We start from the raw sequence: 26,651 nt of genomic DNA, 5'->3' as shown, positions 1-26,651 counted from the left end.
TTTGAAGATGCACAATATTTTTTATTATGAAACAAACAAGAAATAAGACAAAAAACAGAACTTGATTGTGCATAACTATTCACCCCCCCTGGCCACCTTTTGCAGCAATTACAGCTGCAAGTATCTTGGGGTATGTCTCTATAAGCTTGGCACATCTAGCCACTGGGATGTTTGCCCATTCTTCAAGGCAAAACTGCTCCAGCTCCTTCAAGTTGGATGGGTTCCGCTGGTGTACAGCTATCTTTAAGTCATACCACATATTCTCAATTGGATTGAGGTCTGGGCTTTGACTAGGCCATTCCAAGACATTTAAATGTTTCCCCTTAAACCACTTGAGTGTTGCTTTAGCAGTATGCTTAGGGTCATTGTCCTGCTGGAAGGTGAACCTCCGTCCCAGTCTCAAATCTCTGGAAGACTGAAATAGGTTTCCCTCAAGAATTTCCCTGTATTTAGCGCCATCCATCATTCCTTCAATTCTGACCAGTTTCCCAGTCCCTGCCGATGAAAAAACATCCCCACAGCATGATGCTGCCACCACCATGCTTCACTGTGGGGATGGTGTTCTCGGGGTGATGAGAGGTGTTGGGTTTGCGCCAGACATAGCGTTTTCCTTGATGGCCAAAAAGCTCAATTTTTGTCTCATCTGACCAGAGTACCTTTTTCCATATGTTTGGGGAGTCTCCCACATGGCTTTTGGCGAACACCAAACGTGTTTGCTTATTTTTTTCTTTAAGCAATGGCTTTTTTCTGCCCACTCTTCCGTAAAGCCCAGCTCTGTGGAGTGTACGACTTAAAGTGGTCCTATGGATGGATACTCCAATCTCCGCTGTGGAGCTTTGCATCTCCTTCAGGGTCATCTTTGGTCTCTTTGTTGCCTCTCTGATTAATGCCCTCCTTGCCTGGTCCGTGAGTTTTGGTGGGCGGCCCTCTCTTGGCAGGTTTTTTGTGGTGCCATATTTTTTCAATTTTTTAATAATGGATTTAATGGTGCTCCGTGTGATATTTTTTTAGAAACCAACCCTTATCTGTTCTTCTCCACAACTTTGTCCCTGACCTGTTTGGATTCATGGTGCAGCTTGCTTGGTGGTGCCCCTTGCTTAGTGGTGTTGCAGACTCTGGGGCCTTTCAGAACAGGTATATATACTGAGATCATGTGACAGATCATGTGACACTTAGATTGCACACAGGTTAACTTTATTTAACTAATTATTTGACTTCTGAAGGTAATTGGTTGCACCAGATCTTATTTAGGGTCTTCATAGCAAAAGGGTGAATACATATGCACGCACCACTTTTCCGTTATTTATTTTTTAGAATTTTTTCACTTCACCAATTTGGACTATTTTGTGTATGTCCATTACATGAAATCCAAAATAAAAATCAGTTTAATTTACAGGTTGTAATGCAACAAAATTGGAAAAACGCCAAGAGGGATGAATACTTTTGCAAGGCACTGTACAAAGCCACATTTAGATAAAGCTTTGTCCTGAACTAAAAAGCATTTTCCATTGAAAGCCCTCTGTAGTTCAGGTGTATGCTAAATCTGTGTCTGGGAAACTGGCCCTAGGCTGCTGGTTATTATTTTCTGACCCCTAAATGTTCAGAAATAGAATGGGACCTAAGTACGGTACAAACTGGGTTGTTTAACCCCTCTGTGTTAATGCGGTGACTCAGATCTGACACTAGGAACTCATAAATAATACTCTATATCCTGAACAGCATTCTTTCATTTCTAAAATATCTTTGAAACATTCTGCTTTTAGGTTGCTGCAGAACTTTTGTTGCAGTATAAATAGATGTAGGAATCTATTTGGTCCAACCACAGAAATATAATTCATTCTCCAGAACCCTCTCTTCACAACCTTCCGTTTGTGCAGAATGCAGCTGCGTTGGATCTTGACCAAATCAAGACATGAGGTTATCAATCCCGTTGTTAGTCTCTCCACAGTCTTTATGGAATAAATATTTGGCACATCCATCCTTTTTAGTGTCTCACCATTAGAGACCTCCTTGTTAGACTGCTGATTATAAGGCACTTCTTTGATTTAGTTTCTCTTCATTGGCTCCCAGTTGAAAATCAGGGTGATTAAGGTACTTGTATTACCGTCTAAAGCCTTACATCATGGCCTGGCTCCCAGACTCTGGCTCCTACTCATTTAACCAGTCTAATTGGTCCTGATAATCTCCCCAGCTCAGATATGGCTCTGTTGCTCTGCTGGCCTCAGTGTGTCAGAGAAAACAGAAGAAGGAAGAGAAGGATGTAATCTATCCTCCCCTCCCCTCCCCTCCCCCTCCCCTCCCTCCCTCCCCTCCCCTCCCCTCCCCTCCTCTCCTCTCCTCTTCTCTTCTCCTCTTCTCCTCTTCTCCTCTTCTCTTCCTCTTCTCTTCTCTTCTCTTCTCTTCTCTTCTCTTCTCTTCCTCTCCTCTCCTCTCCTCTCTCCTCTCCTCTCCCTCTCCTCTCCTCTCCCTCTCCTCTCCTCTCCTCTCCTCTCCTCTCCTCTCCTCTCCTCTCCTCTCCTCTCTCTCCTCTCCTCTCCTCTCCTCTCTCTCCTCTCCTCTCCTCTCCTCTCCTCTCCTCTCCTCTCCTCTCCTCTCCTCCTCCTCTCCTCTCCTCTCCTCTCCTCTCTACTAAAGCTCCAGTCATGTGTAACAATCTGTCTGTAGCTGTCAGGGAATTAGACATAATTGCTGTTTTTAAGTCCCTGATTAGTAAGGGCATCTTTCTAGAGTGGCCTGTGGCTGCTAATTAGACCATTTAGATGTATTCATATTTTAGAAATGGAATTGATTTACTTTCTTTAATTTTCTCATTGTGTCCCTCTGATTCAGGGGTTCTCAGAGTGGGGTTCACGGAGGTACTGCAGGGGTCTGTGGCCAGATCTCAATATACAGTTGAAGTCGGAAGTTTACATACACCTTAGCCAAATACATTTACACTCAGTTTTTCACAATTCCTGACATTTATTCCTAGGAAAAATTCCCTGTCTTAGGTCAGTTAGGATCACCACTTTATTTTAAGAATGTGAAATGTCAGAATAATAGTAGAGAGAATGATTTATTTCAGCTTTTATTTCTTTCATCACATTCCCAGTGGGTCAGAAGTTTACATACACTCAATTAGTATTTGGTAGCATTGCCTTTAAATTGTTTAACTTGGGTCAAACGGTTCGCGTAGCCTTCCACAAGCTTCCCACAATAAGTTGGGTGAATTTTGGCCCATTCCTCCTGACAGAGCTGGTGTAACTGAGTCAGGGTTGTAGGCCTCCTTGCTCGCACACGCTTTTTGAGTTCTCCCCACACATTTTCTATAGGATTGAGGTCATGGCTTTGTGATGGCCACTCCAATACCTTGACTTTGTTGTCCTTAAGCCATTTTGCCACAACTTTGGAAGTATGCTTGGGGTCATTGTCCATTTGGAAGACCCATTTGCGACCAAGCTTTAACTTCCTGACTGATGTCTTGAGATGTTGCTTCAATATATCCACATAATTTTCCTTCCTTATGATGCCATCTATTTTGTTAAGTGCACCAGTCCCTCCTGCAGCAAAGCACCCCCACAGCATGATGCTGCCACCCCCGTGCTTCACAGTTGGGATGTTGTTATTCGGCTTGCAAGCGCAATCTTTTTCCTCCAAACATAACGATGGTCATTATGGCCAAACAGTTCTATTTTTGTTTCATCAGACCAGAGGACATTTCTCCAAAAAGTACGATCTTTGTCCCCATGTGCAGTTGCAAACCGTAGTCTGGCTTTTTTATGGCGGTTTTAGAGCAGTGGCTTCTTCCTTGCTGAGCGGCCTTTCAGGTTATGTCGATATAGGACTCGTTTTACTGTGGATATAGATACTTTTGTACCTGTTTCCTCCAGCATCTTCACAAGGTCCTTTGCTGTTGTTCTGGGATTGATTTGCACTTTTCGCACCAAAGTACGTTCATCTCTAGGAGACAGAACGCGTCTCCTTCATGAGCGGTATGACGGCTGCATGGTCCCATGGTGTTTATACTTGCGTACTATTGTTTGTACAGATGAACGTGGTACCTTCAGGCATTTGGAAATTGCCCCCAAGGATGAACCAGACTTGTGGAGATCTACAATTTTTTTTCTGAGGTCTTGGCTGATTTCTTTTGATTTTCCCATGATGTCAAGCAAAGAGGCACTGAGTCTGAAGGTAGGCCTTGAAATACATCCAGAGGTACACCTCCAATTGACTCAAATGATGTCAATTAGCCTATCAGAAGCTTCTAAAGCCATAACATCATTTTCTGGAATTTTCCAAGCTGTTTAAAGGCACAGTCAACTTAGTGTATGTAAACTTCTGACCCACTGGAATTGTGATACAGTGAATTATAAGTGAAATAATCTGTCTGTAAACAGTTGTTGGAAAAATTACTTGTGTCATGCACAAAGTAGATGTCCTAACCGACTTGCCAAAACTATAGTTTATTAACAAGACATTTGTGGAGTGGTTGAAAAACAAGTTTTAATGACTCCAACCTAAGTGGACGTAAACTTCCGACTTCAACTGTATATCTATACACTACCAGTCAAAAGTTTGGACACACCTCCTCATTCAAGGGTTTTTCTTTATTTTTACTATTTTTTACATTGTAGAATTATTTTTCTTATTTTTATTTGTACCTTTATTTAACTAGGCAAGTCAGTTAAGAACAAATTCTTATTTACAATGACGGCCTACACCGGCCAAACCTGGACGACGCTGCGCCGCCCTATGGGACTCCTAATCACGGCCGGTTGTGATACAGGCCCCATGTAGCTCAGTTGGTAGAGCATGGTGCTTGTAACGCCAGGGTTGTGGGTTCGTTTCCCACAGGGGGCCAGTATGAAAATGTATGCACTCACTAACTGTAAGTCGCTCTGTATAAGAGCGTCTGGTAAAATGACAAAAAATCAAACCAGGGGGTCTGTAGTGATGCCTCAAGCACTGAGATGCTGCGCCACTCGGGAGCCCAATAATAGTGAAGACATCAAAACTATGAAATAACACATATGGAATCATGTATCCCCCCCAAAAAATTTTTTTTTACATATAACTGCCTGGACTACAGGAAAAGGAGGGCCGAACACGCCTCCATTCACATCGAAAGGGCTGTAGTGGAGCGGGTCGAGAGTTTCAAGTTCCTTGGTGTCCACATCACCAACAAACTATCATGGTCCAAACACACCAAGAAAGTTGTGAAGAGGTCACAACAACGCCTTTTCCCCCTCAGGAGACTGAAAAGATTTGGCATGGGTCCCCAGATCCTCAAAAAGTTATACAGCTGCACCATCGAGAGCATCCTGACTGGTTGCATCACCGCCTGGTATGTCAACTGCTCGGCATCCGACCGTAAGGCGCTACAGAGGGTAATGCGTACGGCCCAGTACATCACTGGGGCCAAGCTTCCTGCCATCCAGGACCTCTATACCAGGCGGTGTCAGAGGAGGGCCCAAAGAATTGTGAAAGACTCCAGCCACCCTAGTCATAGACTGTTCTCTCTGCTACCGCACAGCAAGCAGTACTGGAGCACCAAGTCTAGGTCCAAAAGGCTCCTTAACAGCTTCTACCCCCCAAGCCATGACTGCTGAACAATTCATCAAATGGCCACCCGGACTATTTACATTTACACCCCCCCACTGCTGCTACTCGCTGTTTAAGTGAAGTTTGGTTTGATTTAATTAGACAAATAGGCATCAATACTGGCTGGCTGATATGACAGGACATTTGTCTCAATGTAATGGCTACAGTTTACTGCTCATAGCTCTTTTTCTCTGTGACGTGTTCATGACAGTAATCTGATTTACTCTACCAGTCAGTTCATGGTAATATTTTCCATATTTCTCTGTGATGTTTCTGTGTGTGAGTCTATATGTATTTGTGTGTGTGCGTGTGTGTGTGTATATATATATATATATATATATATGTGTTTGTGTGTGTGTGTGTGTGTACACGTGTGTGTTTGTGTGTGTGTATATATGTCTGTGTGTGTCTTTGTGTGTTTGTGTGTCTTTATGTGTTTGTGTGTGTATGTGTGTGTGTGTGTATGTGTGTGTGTGTGTATGTGTGTGTGTGTGTGTGTGTGTGTATGTGTGTGTGTCTTTATGTGTTTGTGTGTGTATATGTGTGTGTGTGTATGTGTGTTTGTGTGTGTGTGTGTGTGTGTGTGTGTGTATGTGTGTGTGTCTTTATGTGTTTGTGTGTGTATATGTGTGTGTTTGTGTGTGTGTGTGTGTGTGTGTGTGTCCCAGTCATTCACAGAGAGGATGCAGAAGTTGATGTTTCTCCATCTTGTCTGTGATGATAAATGTTTCTCCCCAGCGTATCTAATCACTTTGCTATTCCGTCTCAGCGCCTGTAAAGAGCCTTGACGCACCCTCACTGTGTGTGTCTGTGTGTGTGCCTGTGTGTGTGTGTGTGTGTGTGTGTGTGTCTGTGTGTGTGTGTGTGTCTCCTGTGCCTGTGTATGCGCCTGCCTGTGTGTGTGTCTCCTGTGCCTGTGTATGCGCCTGTGTGCCTGTGTATCTCCCCCCTGCCTCCAGCTGTGTCGTGTGGCGTGCCCACTGCGCCGCTGAATGGAGGTGTGCAGGCGGTTGATTACTCCGTTGGCACACGTTTAACCTACTTCTGCAACAATGGCTTCAGGCTGTCCTCCAAGGATCTCACCACCACCGTCTGCCAGCCCGATGGCACATGGAGCAACCACAACAAAACACCCCGCTGCACAGGTAGGAAGGGGAGAGGAGATGTCCCGCTGCTGGTACAGAACCAGCCTGTCTGTCTGCTTCCTTGTGAACACAGATAAAATAAATGAGTCAAGGTAGCAACAGTAAGGAATTTGGAGTAAACAGATGTGTGAAAGTAGATGAATGCATGCCACTTTAAAGCATCAAACAATAGAACTGGGTCTGTATGTCAGGGATGTCATGACGGGGATGTCATGTCGGGGATGTCATGACGGGGATGTCATGTCGGGGATGTCATGACGGGGATGTCATGACGGGGATGTCATGACGGGGATGTCATGACGGGGATGTCATGACGGGGATGTCATGTCGGGGATGTCATGTCGGGGATGTCATGTCGGGGATGTCATGTCGGGTTCATTCTTGTTTTGTCAAGTAAAGAAATAAAGAGCACCGAGGTGCTGACTAATGGAAGATAGACTAAAGTTGCGACTCCTCTCCATCACATTCTCGTCTCTCCTAGTTTCCGTAGTATTTGACCAAAACTCCTGTTCTGTTGTTGTGTGTGTGGTCCCACATTGCTCTAATGAGAAATGATGAAACAATAGAATTGGTGGGTCCATATATTTACACGATCATGTGTGTTCTTGTTTCTTTGCTGTATTCTTTGTATATATATATACGTTTTGGGGTCTTGTCTGGGTCACTGTTAAAGCACTTTGTGACAACTGCTGTTGTAAAAAGGACATTCTAAGGAAATATGATGAATTGATGTGATTGAATGAATATGTATCGTGTCCCACAGAGGTGGTGTACCCCAGTCTGGGTGGAGGTGGTGTACCCCAGTCTGGGTGGAGGTGGTGTACCCCAGTCTGGGTGGAGGTGGTGTACCCCAGTCTGGGTGGAGGTGGTGTACCCCAGTCTGGGTGGAGGTGGTGTACCCCAGTCTGGGTGGAGGTGGTGTGCCCGAGTCTGGGTGGAGGTGGTGTACCCCAGTCTGGGTGGAGGTGGTGTGCCCCAGTCTGGGTGGAGGTGGTGTACCCCAGTCTGGGTGGAGGTGGTGTACCCCAGTCTGGGTGGAGGTGGTGTACCCCAGTCTGGGTGGAGGTGGTGTACCCCAGTCTGGGATCTTTCTCCAGGGACCATGGGTTTACTACTCTTCAGTGGTGGTATATCCTGAGTGGCGGGCAGTCGCCTGAGTGGCGCAGTGGTCTAAGGCACTGCATCGCAGTGCTAACTGTGCCACTAGAGATCCTGGTTCGAATCCAGGCTCTGTCGCAGCCGGCCGCGACCGGGAGACTCATGGGCGGCGCACAATTGGCCCAGCGTCGTCCAGGGTAGGGGAGGGAATGGCCGGCAGGGATGTAGCTCAGTTGATAGAGCATGGTGTTTGCAACGCCAGGGTTGTGGGTTCGATTCCCATGGGGGGCCAGTATAAAAAAAAAATATATATATATGTATTCACTAACTGTAAGTCGCTCTGGATAAGAGCGTCTGCTAAATGACTAAAATGAAAATGTATATGAAGGGTTACATTTCCCTAGCCCCATCCCTCAGCTATACACCAATAATAATAAGTGGTGGGGCTGCCGTTTCTTGTTTTTTTTTCAAATCCCAGACTGTAGCTTTAATATGTTGGTTTCTTCTTGTGTTTGTGGTCTCACAGTGGTGGTATATGAAGGGTTACATTTCCCTAGCCCCATCCCTCAGCTATACACCAATAATAATAAGTGGTGGGGCTGCCGTTTCTTGTTTTTTTTTCAAATCCCAGACTGTAGCTTTAATATGTTGGTTTCTTCTTGTGTTTGTGGTCTCACAGTGGTGGTATGCCCCAGTCTGGGCTCCTTCTCTCTGGACCACGGGAAGTGGACGATCGTCAACGGGTCCAGTTACGAGTTCAGAACCAAGATCATCTTCAGCTGTAACCCGGGTTACTACCGGCTCGGCCCCGCTCACATCCAGTGCATGGCCAATGGGGCGTGGAGCTGGCGGAACGAACGACCTCGATGCAGAAGTGGGTGGTGACATTTTAGAACTTCTCCAGTCTTGATGAAGTCTTTGTTGTATAGATCTTTCTATGTTGTCATGGGAACTATTGTAGGACAGCCTTAAATAGATTCAGATTGTTTTGCCTTTAAATAGGGTGTGTGGGGGGGTGAGAGTATTGAATAAGTATTGAGCCATTCAGTAATGTTCTCCCCTGTCTGTTTCTCTCTTTCTCTCTCTGCTCTCCCCTGTCTCTCTCTCTCTCTCTCTCTCTCTCTCTCTCTGCTCTCCCCCCGTCTGTCTCTCTCTCTCTGTTCTCCCCTGTCTGTCTCTCTCTCTCTCTCTCTTCTCTCCCCTGTCTCTCTCGCTCTCTCTCTCTGCTCTCCCCCGTCTCTCTCCCCTGTCTCTCTCTCTCTCTCTCTCTCAATCTCTCTCTCTCTCTCTCTCTCTCTCTCTCAATCTCTCTCTCTCTCTCTCTCTCTCTGGTCTCCCCTGTCCGTCTCTTTCTTATTGCAGTCATTTCCTGTGGAGAGCTGCCCACTCCTCCAAATGGGAGAAAGATTGGAACTCAGACTACCTTTGGAGGCTCGGCCATCTTCAGCTGCATCCCTGGATACATCCTGGTGGGATCCACCGTGAGGGAGTGCATGCTGTCGGGACTGTGGAGCGGCACAGAGGCTCAATGCCTGGGTAGGGACACCCACTCTAGCCTGGTTACCAGTCTGTTTGTGCCATCATGCCACTCCTTGTCGTGATAACACAGACATATCTGGGACCAGGCTAGTCCTATTCTCCTTTTCCTATTTATTTACTGGGACAGAAAGGCTTGAAAGAGAGAGAGAGATAGATAGATAGGACACATTTATAGTGGTAGTGGGATCAGATCGTACACAGACACATATGGTGAAATGAAATGTTGGTGCCGGTACCAGCCAATAGAGCAGCTCAATGCACTGGGGCTACAGACTCTTCTACGGAGATGACTCTCTGGATCTTTTCGGGACCCTATGACAGAGTCTATGAATCTCTCGGTATCTCCGTTGCTGGAGAACCAAGCTAGCATATCTGAGCCACAGTATTCTGCTGCTCTCTGGGTTTTAAAAGCCTGTTAATACATCTCTGGAGTGTTTCTGTAATGTGGGAGGGAAATGCTATGAGGAGGGGAAATCTGAGTTGCATTAATTCGCTCTCTGTTTCCTCCGTTTAAGAGTTAAAGAGTTTCTACTAAGGCAGATTTATTATAGCTCGAGGTAATGTGACTGTACTGTACTTGAGGAATATATCGAGAAATATTGAGAAAATACACTGACTGTACAAAACATTAAGAACACGTTCCTAATCTTAAATATTTTGCCCCCCAGAACAGCCTCAATTTGTCGGGTCATGGACTCTACTAGGTGTCGAAAGCATTCCACAGGGATGCTGGCCCATGCTGACTCCAATGCTTCCCACAGTTGTGTCAAGTTGGCTGGATGTCCATTTGGGTGGTGGACCATTCTTGATACACACGGGAAACTGCTGAGCGTGAAAACTCAGCAGTGTTGCAGTTATAAAAAAATTTAAAAAATCTAACCGGTGCGCCTGGCACTTACTACCATACCCGGTTCAAAGGCACTTCAATATTTAGTCTTGCCCACTGACCCTCTGAATGGCACACATACACAGTCCATGTCTCAATTGTCTCAAGGCTTAAAAATCCTTCTTTAACCTGTCTCCTCCCCTTCATCTACACTGATTGAAGTGGATTTAACAAGTGACTTCAATGAGGGATCATAGCTTTTACCTGGATTCACCTAGTCAGTCTGTCATGGAAAGAGCAGGTGTTCTTAATAATTTGTATACTCAGTGTATGGAGAATATATAGACAATGTATAGAAATTATATAGAGTACATATCGAGGATATATAGAGGATATATGTATAGAGGTTTTATAGAGGATATATAGAGGGTATATAGAATATATATAGAGGATATATAGAGGGTATATAGAGGATATATAGAGGATATAGAGGATATATAGAGGTTATATAGAGGATATATAGAGGATATATAGAGGACATATAGAGGATATATAGAGGTTATATAGAGGCTATATAGAGGATATATAGAGGTTATATAGAGGATATATAGAGGTTATATAGAGGTTATATAGAGGATATATAGAGGGTATATAGAGGATATATATAGAGGATATATAGAGGATATATAGAGGATATATAGTGTTATAGAGGTTATATAGAGGATATATAGAGGATATATAGAGGATATATAGAGTTATATATAGAGGCTACATAGAGGGTATATAGAATATATATAGAGGATATATAGAGGATATATAGAGGGTATATAGAGGATATATAGAGGATATATAGAGGATATATAGAGGATATATAGAGGGTATATAGAGGATATATAGAGGTTATATAGAGGATATATAGAGGATATATAGAGGATATATAGAGGGTATATAGAGGATATATAGAGGATATATAGAGGATATATAGAGGTTGTATAGAGGATATATAGAGGATATATATAGAGGTTTTATAGAGGATATATAGAGGTTATATAGAGGATATATAGAGGTTATATAGAGGTTATATAGAGGATATATAGAGGATATAGAGAGGATATATAGAGGATATATAGTTATATAGAGGATATAGAGGATATATAGAGGATATATAGAGGTTATATAGAGGATATAGAGGATATATATAGAGGATATATAGAGGATATATAGAGGATATATAGAGGGTATATTGAGGATATATAGAGGATATATAGAGGATATATTGAGGGTATATAGAGGATATATAGAGTATATAGAGGATATATAGAGGTTATATAGAGGATATATAGAGGTTATATAGAGGTTATATAGAGGATATATAGAGGATATGGAGAGGATATATAGAGGATATATAGTTATATAGAGGATATAGAGGATATATAGAGGATATATAGAGGTTATATAGAGGATATATAGAGGATATATAGAGGATATATAAAGGATATATTGAGGATATATAGAGGATATAGAGGATATATTGAGGGTATATAGAGGATATATAGAGGATATATAGTTATATAGAGGATATATAGAGGATATATAGAGGTTATATAGAGGCTATATAGAGGTTATATAGAGGATATATAGAGGATATAGAGGATATATAGAGGATATATAGAGGATATATTGAGGGTATATAGAGGATATATAGAGGATATATAGTTATATAGAGGACATATAGAGGATATATAGAGGTTATATAGAGGCTATATAGAGGATATATAGAGGTTATATAGAGGATATATAGAGGTTATATAGAGGATATATAGAGGGTATATAGAGGATATATAGAGGATATATATAGAGGATATATATAGAGGATATATAGAGGATATATAGAGGTTATATAGAGGTTATATAGAGGATATATAGAGGATATATAGAGGATATATAGAGGATATATATAGAGGTTATATAGAGGATATATAGAGGATATATAGAGTATATATAGAGGATACATAGAGGGTATATAGAATATATATAGAGGATATATAGAGGGTATATAGAGGATATATAGAGGATATAGAGGATATATAGAGGTTATATAGAGGATATATAGAGGATATATAGAGGACATATAGAGGATATATAGAGGTTATATAGAGGCTATATAGAGGATATATAGAGGTTATATAGAGGATATATAGAGGTTATATAGAGGTTATATAGAGGATATATAGAGGGTATATAGAGGATATATATAGAGGATATATAGAGGATATAGAGGATATATAGAGGATATATAGAGGGTATATTGAGGATATATAGAGGATATATAGAGGATATATTGAGGGTATATAGAGGATATATAGAGTATATAGAGGATATATAGAGGTTATATAGAGGATATATAGAGGTTATATAGAGGTTATATAGAGGATATATATAGAGGATATGGAGAGGATATATAGAGGATATATAGTTATATAGAGGATATAGAGGATATATAGAGGATATATAGAGGTTATATAGAGGATATATAGAGGATATATAGAGGATATATAGATATATTGAGGATATATAGAGGATATATAGAGGTTATATAGAGGCTATATAGAGGTTATATAGAGGATATATAGAGGATATATAGAGGATATATAGAGGATATATAGAGGATATATAGAGGATATATTGAGGGTATATAGAGGATATATAGAGGATATATAGTTATATAGAGGACATATAGAGGATATATAGAGGTTATATAGAGGCTATATAGAGGATATATAGAGGTTATATAGAGGATATATAGAGGTTATATAGAGGATATATAGAGGGTATATAGAGGATATATAGAGGATATATATAGAGGATATATATAGAGGATATATAGAGGATATATAGAGGTTATATAGCGGTTATATAGAGGATATATAGAGGATATATAGAGGATATATAGAGGATATATATAGAGGTTATATAGAGGATATATAGAGGATATATAGAGTATATATAGAGGATACATAGAGGGTATATAGAATATATATAGAGGATATATAGAGGGTATATAGAGGATATATAGAGGATATAGAGGATATATAGAGGTTATATAGAGGATATATAGAGGATATATAGAGGACATATAGAGGATATATAGAGGTTATATAGAGGCTATATAGAGGATATAGAGAGGTTATATAGAGGATATATAGAGGTTATATAGAGGTTATATAGAGGATATATAGAGGGTATATAGAGGATATATATAGAGGATATATAGAGGATATATAGAGGTTATATAGAGGTTATATAGAGGATATATAGAGGATATATAGAGGATATATAGAGAGGATATATAGAGGATATATAGAGTATATATAGAGGCTACATAGAGGGTATATAGAATATATATAGAGGATATATAGAGGGTATATAGAGGATATATAGAGGATATATAGAGGATATATAGAGGTTGTATAGAGGATATATAGAGGATATATAGAGGTTTTATAGAGGATATATAGAGGTTATATAGAGGATATATAGAGGTTATATAGAGGTTATATAGAGGATATATAGAGGATATAGAGAGGATATATAGAGGATATATAGTTATATAGAGGATATAGAGGATATATAGAGGATATATAGAGGTTATATAGAGGATATAGAGGATATATATAGAGGATATATAGAGGATATATAGAGGATATATAGAGGGTATATTGAGGATATATAGAGGATATATAGAGGATATATTGAGGGTATATAGAGGATATATAGAGTATATAGAGGATATATAGAGGATATATTGAGGGTATATAGAGGATATATAGAGGATATATAGTTATATAGAGGACATATAGAGGATATATAGAGGTTATATAGAGGCTATATAGAGGATATATAGAGGTTATATAGAGGATATATAGAGGATATATAGAGGATATATAGAGGGTATATAGAGGATATATAGAGGATATATATAGAGGATATATATAGAGGATATATAGAGGATATATAGAGGTTATATAGAGGATATATAGAGGATATATATAGAGGTTATATAGAGGATATATAGAGGATATATAGAGTATATATAGAGGATACATAGAGGGTATATAGAATATATATAGAGGATATATAGAGGGTATATAGAGGATATATAGAGGATATAGAGGATATATAGAGGTTATATAGAGGATATATAGAGGATATATAGAGGACATATAGAGGATATATAGAGGTTATATAGAGGCTATATAGAGGATATATAGAGGTTATATAGAGGATATATAGAGGTTATATAGAGGTTATATAGAGGATATATAGAGGGTATATAGAGGATATATATAGAGGATATATAGAGGATATATAGAGGATATATAGAGGTTATATAGAGGTTATATAGAGGATATATAGAGGATATATAGAGGATATATAGAGAGGATATATAGAGGATATATAGAGTATATATAGAGGCTACATAGAGGGTATATAGAATATATATAGAGGATATATAGAGGGTATATAGAGGATATATAGAGGATATATAGAGGATATATAGAGGATATATAGTTATATAGAGGACATATAGAGGATATATAGAGGTTATATAGAGGCTAAATAGAGGATATATAGAGGTTATATAGAGGATATATAGAGGTTATATAGAGGATATATAGAGGGTATATAGAGGATATATAGAGGATATATATAGAGGATATATATAGAGGGATATATAGAGGATATATAGAGGTTATATAGAGGTTATATAGAGGATATATAGAGGATATATAGAGGATATATAGAGGATATATATAGAGGTTATATAGAGGATATATAGAGGATATATAGAGTATATATAGAGGATACATAGAGGGTATATAGAATATATATAGAGGATATATAGAGGGTATATAGAGGATATATAGAGGATATAGAGGATATATAGAGGTTATATAGAGGATATATAGAGGATATATAGAGGACATATAGAGGATATATAGAGGTTATATAGAGGCTATATAGAGGATATATAGAGGTTATATAGAGGATATATAGAGGTTATATAGAGGTTATATAGAGGGTATATAGAGGGTATATAGAGGATATATATAGAGGATATATAGAGGATATATAGAGGATATATAGAGGATATATAGAGGGTATATTGAGGATATATAGAGGATATATAGAGGATATATTGAGGGTATATAGAGGATATATAGAGTATATAGAGGATATATAGAGGTTATATAGAGGATATATAGAGGTTATATAGAGGTTATATAGAGGATATATAGAGGATATGGAGAGGATATATAGAGGATATATAGTTATATAGAGGATATAGAGGATATATAGAGGATATATAGAGGTTATATAGAGGATATATAGAGGATATATAGAGGATATATAGATATATTGAGGATATATAGAGGATATATAGAGGTTATATAGAGGCTATATAGAGGTTATATAGAGGATATATAGAGGATATATAGAGGATATATAGAGGATATATAGAGGATATATAGAGGATATATTGAGGGTATATAGAGGATATATAGAGGATATATAGTTATATAGAGGACATATAGAGGATATATAGAGGTTATATAGAGGCTATATAGAGGATATATAGAGGTTATATAGAGGATATATAGAGGTTATATAGAGGATATATAGAGGGTATATAGAGGATATATAGAGGATATATATAGAGGATATATATAGAGGATATATAGAGAATATATAGAGGTTATATAGCGGTTATATAGAGGATATATAGAGGATATATAGAGGATATATAGAGGATATATATAGAGGTTATATAGAGGATATATAGAGGATATATAGAGTATATATAGAGGATACATAGAGGGTATATAGAATATATATAGAGGATATATAGAGGGTATATAGAGGATATATAGAGGATATAGAGGATATATAGAGGTTATATAGAGGATATATAGAGGATATATAGAGGACATATAGAGGATATATAGAGGTTATATAGAGGCTATATAGAGGATATATAGAGGTTATATAGAGGATATATAGAGGTTATATAGAGGTTATATAGAGGATATATAGAGGGTATATAGAGGATATATATAGAGGATATATAGAGGATATATAGAGGTTATATAGAGGTTATATAGAGGATATATAGAGGATATATAGAGGATATATAGAGAGGATATATAGAGGATATATAGAGTATATATAGAGGCTACATAGAGGGTATATAGAATATATATAGAGGATATATAGAGGGTATATAGAGGATATATAGAGGATATATAGAGGTTGTATAGAGGATATATAGAGGATATATAGAGGTTTTATAGAGGATATATAGAGGTTATATAGAGGATATATAGAGGTTATATAGAGGTTATATAGAGGATATATAGAGGATATAGAGAGGATATATAGAGGATATTTAGTTATATAGAGGATATAGAGGATATATAGAGGATATATAGAGGTTATATAGAGGATATAAAGGATATATATAGAGGATATATAGAGGATATATAGAGGATATATAGAGGGTATATTGAGGATATATAGAGGATATATAGAGGATATATTGAGGGTATATAGAGGATATATAGAGTATATAGAGGATATATAGAGGATATATTGAGGGTATATAGAGGATATATAGAGGATATATAGTTATATAGAGGACATATAGAGGATATATAGAGGTTATATAGAGGCTATATAGAGGATATATAGAGGTTATATAGAGGATATATAGAGGTTATATAGAGGATATATAGAGGGTATATAGAGGATATATAGAGGATATATATAGAGGATATATATAGAGGATATATAGAGGATATATAGAGGTTATATAGAGGTTATATAGAGGATATATAGAGGATATATAGAGGATATATAGAGGATATATATAGAGGTTATATAGAGGATATATAGAGGGTATATAGAGTATATATAGAGGATACATAGAGGGTATATAGAATATATATAGAGGATATATAGAGGGTATATAGAGGATATATAGAGGATATAGAGGATATATAGAGGTTATATAGAGGATATATAGAGGACATATAGAGGATATATAGAGGTTATATAGAGGCTATATAGAGGATATATAGAGGTTATATAGAGGATATATAGAGGTTATATAGAGGTTATATAGAGGATATATAGAGGGTATATAGAGGATATATATAGAGGATATATAGAGGATATATAGAGGATATATAGAGGTTATATAGAGGTTATATAGAGGATATATAGAGGATATATAGAGGATATATAGAGAGGATATATAGAGGATATATAGAGTATATATAGAGGCTACATAGAGGGTATATAGAATATATATAGAGGATATATAGAGGGTATATAGAGGATATATAGAGGATATATAGAGGATATATAGAGGTTATATAGAGGATATATAGAGGATATATAGAGGTTTTATAGAGGATATATAGAGGTTATATAGAGGATATATAGAGGTTATATAGAGGTTATATAGAGGATAAATAGAGGATATAGAGAGGATATATAGAGGATATATAGTTATATAGAGGGTATAGAGGATATATAGAGGATATATAGAGGTTATATAGAGGATATATAGAGGATATATATAGAGGATATATAGAGGATATATATAGAGGATATATAGAGGCTATATTGAGGATATATAGTTATATAGAGGATATATTGAGGGTATATAGAGGATATATAGAGTATATAGAGGGATATATAGAGGTTATATAGAGGATATATAGAGGTTATATAGAGGTTATATAGAGGATATATAGAGGATATGGAGAGGATATATAGAGGATATATAGTTATATAGAGGATATAGAGGATATATAGAGGATATATAGAGGTTATATAGAGGATATATAGAGGATATATGGAGGATATATAGAGGATATATAGAGGATATATAGAGGATATATAGAGGATATATTGAGGGTATATAGAGGATATATAGAGGATATATAGTTATATAGAGGATATATAGAGGATATATAGAGGTTATATAGAGGCTATATAGAGGGTATATAGAGGATATAGAGGATATATAGAGGATATATAGTTATATAGAGGATATATAGAGGATATATAAAGGATATATAGAGGTTATATAGAGGATATATAGAGGAAATATAGAGGTTATATAGAGGCTATATAGAGGATATATAGAGGATATATAGAGGATATATAAAGGATATATAGAGGATATATAGAGGTTATATAGAGGCTATATAGAGAATATATAGAGGATATATAGAGGATATATAGAGGATATATAAAGTATATATAGAGGTTATATAGAGGATATATAGAGGATATATATAGAGGTTATATAGAGGATATATAGAGGATATATAGAGGATATATAGAATATATATAGAGGATATATAGAGGGTATATAGAGGATATATGGAGGATATATAGAGGACATATAGAGGGTATATAGAGGTTATATAGAGGATATATAGAGGTTATATAGAGGATATATAGAGGTTATATAGAGGATATATAGAGGATATGTAGAGGTTATATAGAGGATATAGAGAGGATATATAGAGGATATATAGTTATATAGAGGATATATAGAGGATATATATAGAGGTTATATAGAGGATATATAAAGGATATATAGAGGTTATATAGAGGATATATAGAGGATATATAAAGGATATATAGAGGTTATATATAGGATATATAGAGGATATATAGAGGATATATAGAGGGTATATAGAGGGTATATAGAGGATATATAGAGGATATATAGAGGTTATATAGAGGATATATAGATTATATATAGAGATTATATAGAGGATATATAGATTATATATAGAGGGTATATAGAGGGTATATAGAGGATATATAGAGGATATATAGAGGATATATAGAGGATATATAGAGGAAATATAGAGGATATATAGAGGATATATAGAGGCTTTATAGTTATATAGAGGATATATAGAGGATATATAGAGGATATATAGAGGATATATAGAGGGTATATAGTGGATATATAGAGGATATATAGAGGATATATAGAGGATATGTAGAGGATATATAATTATATAGAGGATATATAGAGGATATATAGAGGATATATAGAGGGTATATAGAGGATATATAGAGGATATATACAGGACATATAGAGGATATATAGTTATATAGAGGAATAGAGGATATATAGAGGGTATATAGAGGATATATAGAGGATATATAGAGGGTATATAGAGGGTATATAGAGGGTATATAGAGGATATATAGAGGATATAGAGGACATATAGAGGGTATATATAGATAATATATAGTTATATAGAGGATATAGAGGCTATATAGAGGATATATAGAGGATATATAGAGAATATATAGAGGATATATAGTTATATAGAGGATATATAGAGGGTATATAGAGGATATATAGAGGGTATATAGAGGGTATATAGAGGATATATAGAGGGTATATAGAGGATATATAGAGGATATATAGAGGTTATATAGAGGGTATATAGAGGATATAGAGGATATATAGAGGACATATAGAGGATATATAGAGGATATAGAGGACATATAGAGGATATATAGAGGATATATAGAGGATATATATAGAGGATATATAGTTATATAGAGGATATAGAGGATATATAGAGGATATATAGAGGTTATATAGAGGGTATATAGAGGATATATAGAGGATATATAGAGGATATATAGAGGTTATATAGAGGATATAGATTATATATAGAGGGTATATAGAGGGTATATAGTTATATAGAGGATATAGAGGATATATAGAGGCTATAGAGGATATATAGAGGATATATGGAGGGTATATAGAGGGTATATAGAGGATATATAGAGGGTATATAGAGGATATATAGAGGATATATAGTTATATAGAGGATATAGAGGGTATATAGAGGATATAGAGGATATATATAGAGGATATATAGTTATATAGAGGATATATATAGAGGATATATAGAGGATATATAGAGGGTATATAGAGGATATAGAGGGTATATAGAGGATATAGAGGATATAGGGAGGATATATAGAGGATATATATAGAGGGTATATAGATGGTATATAGAGGATATATAGAGGATATATAGAGTATAGAGAGAGGTTATATAGAGGATATATAGAGGATATATAGAGGTATATAGAGGATATATAGAGGATATATATAGAGGATATATAGTTATATAGAGGATATATAGAGGATATATAGAGGATATATAGTTATATAGAGGATATAGAGGATATATAGAGGATATATAGAGGATATATAGTTATATAGAGGATATATAGAGGATATCTAGAGGATATATAGAGGATATATAGTTATATAGAGGATATATAGAGGATATATAGTTATATAGAGGATATATAGAGGATATATAGAGGATATATAGAGGTTATATAGAGGGTATATAGAGGATATATATAGAGGATATATAGTTATATAGAGGACATATAGAGGATATATAGAGGATATATATAGAGGATATATAGTTATATAGAGGATATATAGGATATATAGAGGATATAGACGATATATATAGAGGATATATAGTTATATAGAGGATATATAGAGGATATAGAGGATATATAGAGGATATAGAGGATATATAGAGGACATATAGAGGACATATAGAGGATATATAGAGGATATATAGAGGGTATATAGAGGGTATATATAGAGGATATATAGTTATATAGAGGATATAGAGGATATATAGAGGATATATATAGAGGATATATAGAGGTTATAGAGAGGTTATATAGAGGATATATAGAGGATATATAGAGGTTATATAGAGGATATATAGAGGATATATAGAGAATATATAGAGGATATATATAGAGGATATATAGAGGGTATATAGAGGATATATAGAGGATATGTAGTTATATAGAGGATATATAGAGGATATATAGAGGATATAGAGGATATATAGAGGATATATAGTTATATAGAGGATATATAGAGGATATATAGAGGATATAGAGGACATATAGAGCCTATATAGAGGATATATAGTTATATAGAGGATATATAGAGGATATATAGAGGCTATATAGAGGCTATATAGAGGATATATAGAGGATATATAGAGGCTATATAGAGGTTATATAAAGGACATATAGACTGCTCTCTTCCTCCTTTCTTGGATGGCTAACAGTACATGACTGCGTCTGAAGTCACTCCCTATCCCCTGTACAATGCACTCCCTTTGACCAGAGTAGACTGCATAAGAAACAGGATGACATTTCAGATTTGCCCCATGTTTTTAACTTTGCAGCAAATATTGTTGTAAAAGCGTCTATACGCTATATACATTTGATTGACTGATTGCCTCCCACCCCCCCACACCTCCCTCCAGCTGGTCACTGTGGTATCCCGGAGCAGATTGTGAACGGCCAGGTGATAGGGGAGAACTTTGGCTACAGAGACACCGTGGTGTACCAGTGTAACCCTGGCTTCAGACTCATAGGATCCTCAGTACGCATCTGCCAGCAAGACCACCTCTGGTCCGGACAGCTGCCGCTGTGTGTCTGTAAGTGTTCACCTCTACCCTACTGATCTTTATCTGTAGATGTTGTCATATCTACCCTACTGGTCTGTATCTTATTTAATACTTGTATTTGTTTGGTTATTTTTGGGGGCTCCACTCCCGACCTCCCATCCTATTCCCCCAACCCCCACCCAGCCAACATGCCTCCACCCCTAACCTCCCATCCTATTCCCCCAACCCCAACCCAGCCAACATGTCTCTCAAAAAGACAATGCACAGCAACGGTGCTCAAACATGAGTAGACTTGTTTACTTAACTTAATGTCATACACAAGTACGGATGCCCACAAGGGACATCCTGAATCCGCTGTACTGTTATTGATGTGCAGGTTTGTTTACAGTGTAATTGGAGTGTACAGTGTGCTTAGTGCTGCGCAGTCTGCGCTCTCATTGGCTCATTGAGATTTCTTCTTCCCTATTGACCGTTATCCTAGTTATGTTCATCTTCATCAAAATCTATGACTTGATCTCTCTGGGTGTTCCAAGGTTAATAGAATGGTAATGATATTGATGATGATGATGATATGATGTGAGATATTGATCAGATGTGTTGAGCACCTTTCCCTCTCGATGCGCTGCAGCCATAGAAATAGAACGACTAGAATGGTGAACCCCTTAAACCAGGGGTATTCAATTCTCTTACCCTACGAGGTCCGGAGTGCTGCTGTTTTTTGTTTTCTAACTGCACCCCATCTGGTGTGCCAGATCTAAATCAGTATTCTTTTAGAGGGGCAGAATTAAAAAGCAGTGGAACTGTCTTGAAGAAGATTTGAAAACCATGCCTGGACCGAGGTCAATTCACTAGAACACAGTGTCCCACTGAATGTGGCCGTCGGTCCATAAAAATGTAAACGCGTTCTAGTAATTCCAGTAATTGCATCTCTATGTGTGCAGCCATCACATGTGGCCATCCAGGCAGTCCCATCTATGGAAGAACTACAGGGGATGGATTCAACTACAACGATGTGGTCAGCTTCTTCTGTAACAAAGGCTACATACTGGAAGGAGCAGTCAGAGCCCAGTGCCAGGCGAGCCGCCAGTGGAGTCAACAGCCACCGACATGCAGAGGTGGGTAGCAGGCAGTAGGCACACACACACACACACACACACACACACACACACACACACACACACACACACACACACACACACACACACACACACACACACACACACACACACACACACACACACACCAACGTACACACACACACACACACACACGCGCACACACACTCCAACGTACACACACACACGCACACACACACACACACACGCACACACACACACACTCCAACGTACACACACACACACACTCCAACGTACACACACACACACACACTCCAACGTACATACACACACACGCACACACACACACACACACTCCAACGTACACACACACACACACACACACTCCAACGTACACACACACACACGCACACACACACACTCCAACGTACACACGCACACGCACACACACACACACACACACTCCAACGTACACACACACACACACACTCCAACGTACACACACACACACACACACACGCACGTATGGAGGCATGCACTCACTCATGCCCGCTCACACACACAGACACAGCATCACGCACTGGCATGCACACGTACATGCACAAACACACACGCACGTACGTACACACACACACTCAAATCAAATGTTATTTGGCACATGCGCCGAATACAACAGGTGTAGACCTTACTGTGAAATGCTTCCTGACAAGCCCTTAACCAACAGTGCAGAGTAAGTAAGTAAGAAACATTAGCTAAATAAACGAAAGGAAAAATAGTAACACTATAAAATAACAATAATGAGACTATATACAAGCAGTACCGGTACAGAGTCAGTGTGCAGGGGTACGAGGTCGTTGAGGTAAGATGTACATGTAGCTAGTGGTAAAAGTGACTAGGCAAAGGGGATAGATAATAAACAGAGTAGCAGCAGCGTATGTGAAGAGTGTGAAAGTGTGTCTGTCTGTGTGTGTGTGTGGTGTCAATATGCGTGTGTGTGTGTGTGTTTTGTGTGCGTGTCCATGTGTGTGTGTGTGTGTGTTGGATTATCATTGTAGTATGTGTGAGTGAGTGGTTAGAGTCCACGGAGAAGAATACATAATGACAAAATAAGGGGGTCAATGCAAATAGTTTTTTTTAGGGCCTTCGTCTGACACCGCCTGGTATAGAGGTCCTGGATGGCAGGAAGCTTGGCCCCAGTGATGTACTGGGCCATACGCACCACCCTCTGTAGTGCCTTGCGGTCGGAGGCCGAGCAGTTGCCATACCAGGCGGTGATGCAACCAGTCAGGATGCTCTCGATGGTGCAGCTGTATAACTTTTTGAGGATCTGAGGACCCCATGCCAAATCTTTTCAGTCTCCTAATGGGGGAAGAAGCCCTCTTCACGACTGTCTTGGTGTGCTTGGACCATGTTAGTTTGTTGGTGATGTGGACACCAAGGAACTTGAAACTCTTCGACCCACTCCACTACAGCCCCGTCGATGTGAATGGGGGCGTGCTCAGCCCTCCTTTTCCAGTAGTCCACAATCATCTCCTTTGTCTTGCTAACGTTGAGGGTAGAGGCTGATGTCCTGGCATCACACCGCCAGGTCTCTGACCTCCTCCCTATAGGCTGGCTCATCGTCGTTGGTGATCTGGCCTACTACCGTTGTCGGCAAACTTAATGATGGTGTTGGAGTCGTGCGTGGCCACGCAGTCATGGGTGAACAGGGAGTACAGAAGGGGGACTAAGCACACACCCCTGTGGGGCCCCCGTGTTAATGGTCAGCGTGGTGGAGGTGTTGTTACCTACCCTCACCACCTGGGGGCGGCCCGTCAGGAAGTCCAGGATCCAGCTGCAGAGGGAGGTGTTCAATCCAAAGATCCTTAGCTTAGTGATGAGCTTTGTGGGCACTATGATGTTGAACGCTGAGCTGTAGCCAATGAACAGCATTCTCACGTAGGTGTTCCTCTTGTCCAGGTGGGAAAGGGCAGTGTGGAGTGCGATAGAGATTGCGTCATCTGTGGATCTGTTGGGGCGGTATGCGAATTGGAGTGGGTCCAGGGTGTCTGGGATGATGGTGTTGATGTGAACCATGACCAGCCTTTCAAAGCACTTCTTGGCTACAGAAACAGCAAAGCACAGACATCTGACACCTATAGTCTATCTGTGGAAAATAAATGAGTCATTTTAAGCATCATTAGTATTTAAAATACTTAATATAGCATGGGTACGTCAAGTTCTGATAGCTAGTCATAGTATAAACAGGAGCAGGCTGTGATTGTGTCATTTCAGCGATTCTATTATTAACTGGCAATTGAACACAGACAACACTTGACAGATAACACAGATCGCACTTTCTAATGAATAGTTCAGCCAGACGGAATATACAATACCGTATGAGCTTCCCAGAGGGAACAATTAGATCTGTTGGTATGACGATGGTTGATAGGAAAATATATACGTTAATTAGGGATAAATTGTAGCCTGGTCCCAGATCTGTTTGTGCTTTCAAGACAGTACAAACAGATCTGGAACCAGGCTAGGGGAAAATATTGACATGGTTGACAACAGTTGTTAGCGATACAATAGTTTTGACAATAGTTGTCGTTGAAATCATTTTTATTGAGATGATAATAGCGATTATGATAATTGTACGTGTTTTATTTCCATCCAGTGGTGAACTGCACAGACCCAGGCATCCCGGCTAACTCTATCAGAGAGAGTAAGACAGAGCACGGTAACTTCACGTTGGGCAGTGTGGTGTTCTACCACTGTAACCCTGGATACTACCTATTTGGTTCCTCTGCACTGACCTGTCAACCTACTGGCCACTGGGACAAACCTCTACCTGAATGTCTCGGTACGTCTGTCTGTCTTCTCTTCAGAACTGGAATTGGAGCTACAGATGTGTAGGATCTTCATTTGATCGCTGTTTTGTTGCTGATGAAATGCAGATGAGCTTCGTGATTTATAGAAATTCACTGAAAACCTGCACCATCGCACGGTTATATTAACAGTGTTCCACTTTTCATGTAGCCTCATTTTGACCAGCTAATAGCCTAAACCCCGATCAATCAGCATTATGGACTACACATTCAAATCCTGTTGCTGCAGGATTATTTTGCTGCCACAATACAGGTCAAATTAAGATCCTACATTTGTTCCACACACCCACATCTACTGAGGTGCAGGAGTAGGCCAGAGAGAAAAAAAGAAGCTTATGCTCACCTAGGGTTGATGCACAGTTCACACGTATTGTGCAATAGTGCTTAGCTTTTGCTAAGTGACATTCATCCTAGCATTTCTCCAATGATCTACCTGCTGTTCTATACATGTGTTCTATCCTTAATGAACTTGATTTGTATAGGTCACAAATGTTTGTAACCAATGTCTGTCTAAATGCTAATGACCTAATAATGGCTGACCGTAATGACTAGACTGACCTATGCACTCTTAGAAAAAGGTAGAACCCTATTGGGTTCCATTTAGAACCCTTTCCACAGAGGGTTCTACATGGAACCCAGAAGAGTTCTACCTGGAACCAAAAAGGGTTATCCTATGGGGATAGCCAAAGAACCCTTTTTGAACCCTTTTTTTCTAAGAGTGTAGTGTTAATGGGGCGGCAGGTAGCTTAGTGGTTAAGAGCGTTGTGCCAGTAACCGAAAGGTCGCTGGTTCTAATCCCAGAGCCGACTAGGTGAAAAATCTGTCGATGTGCCCTTGAGCAAGGCACTTAACCCTAATTGCTCCTGTAAGTCGCTCTGGATAAGAGCGTCTGCTAAATGACAAAAAAAGCATGTAATGATGCCTGCCTCCCAAATGGCACCCTATTCCCT

At 38.6% G+C, this 26,651-nt stretch overlaps 1 protein-coding gene across 1 annotated transcript in view; it reads left to right on the top strand.

Annotated features, from left to right (window-relative positions):
* LOC121543738 (CUB and sushi domain-containing protein 3) overlaps positions 1–26,651 on the top strand; it is a 205,368-nt gene that overhangs the window by 65,754 nt on the left and 112,963 nt on the right. The window contains exons 18-23 of the mRNA XM_045226581.1: positions 6,540–6,725; positions 8,503–8,697; positions 9,186–9,359; positions 21,615–21,788; positions 22,700–22,873; positions 25,491–25,676. Of these exons, the coding sequence (XP_045082516.1) occupies positions 6,540–6,725; positions 8,503–8,697; positions 9,186–9,359; positions 21,615–21,788; positions 22,700–22,873; positions 25,491–25,676 (1,089 nt within the window). The remainder of the gene's footprint in view (positions 1–6,539; positions 6,726–8,502; positions 8,698–9,185; positions 9,360–21,614; positions 21,789–22,699; positions 22,874–25,490; positions 25,677–26,651) is intronic.

The sequence above is a fragment of the Coregonus clupeaformis genome, chromosome 17, assembly GCF_020615455.1.
Source record: "Coregonus clupeaformis isolate EN_2021a chromosome 17, ASM2061545v1, whole genome shotgun sequence".
Lineage (NCBI taxonomy): Eukaryota > Metazoa > Chordata > Actinopteri > Salmoniformes > Salmonidae > Coregonus > Coregonus clupeaformis.
Note: the sequence above shows the minus strand (reverse complement) of the source record. Positions and strands in the feature narration are given on the sequence as shown.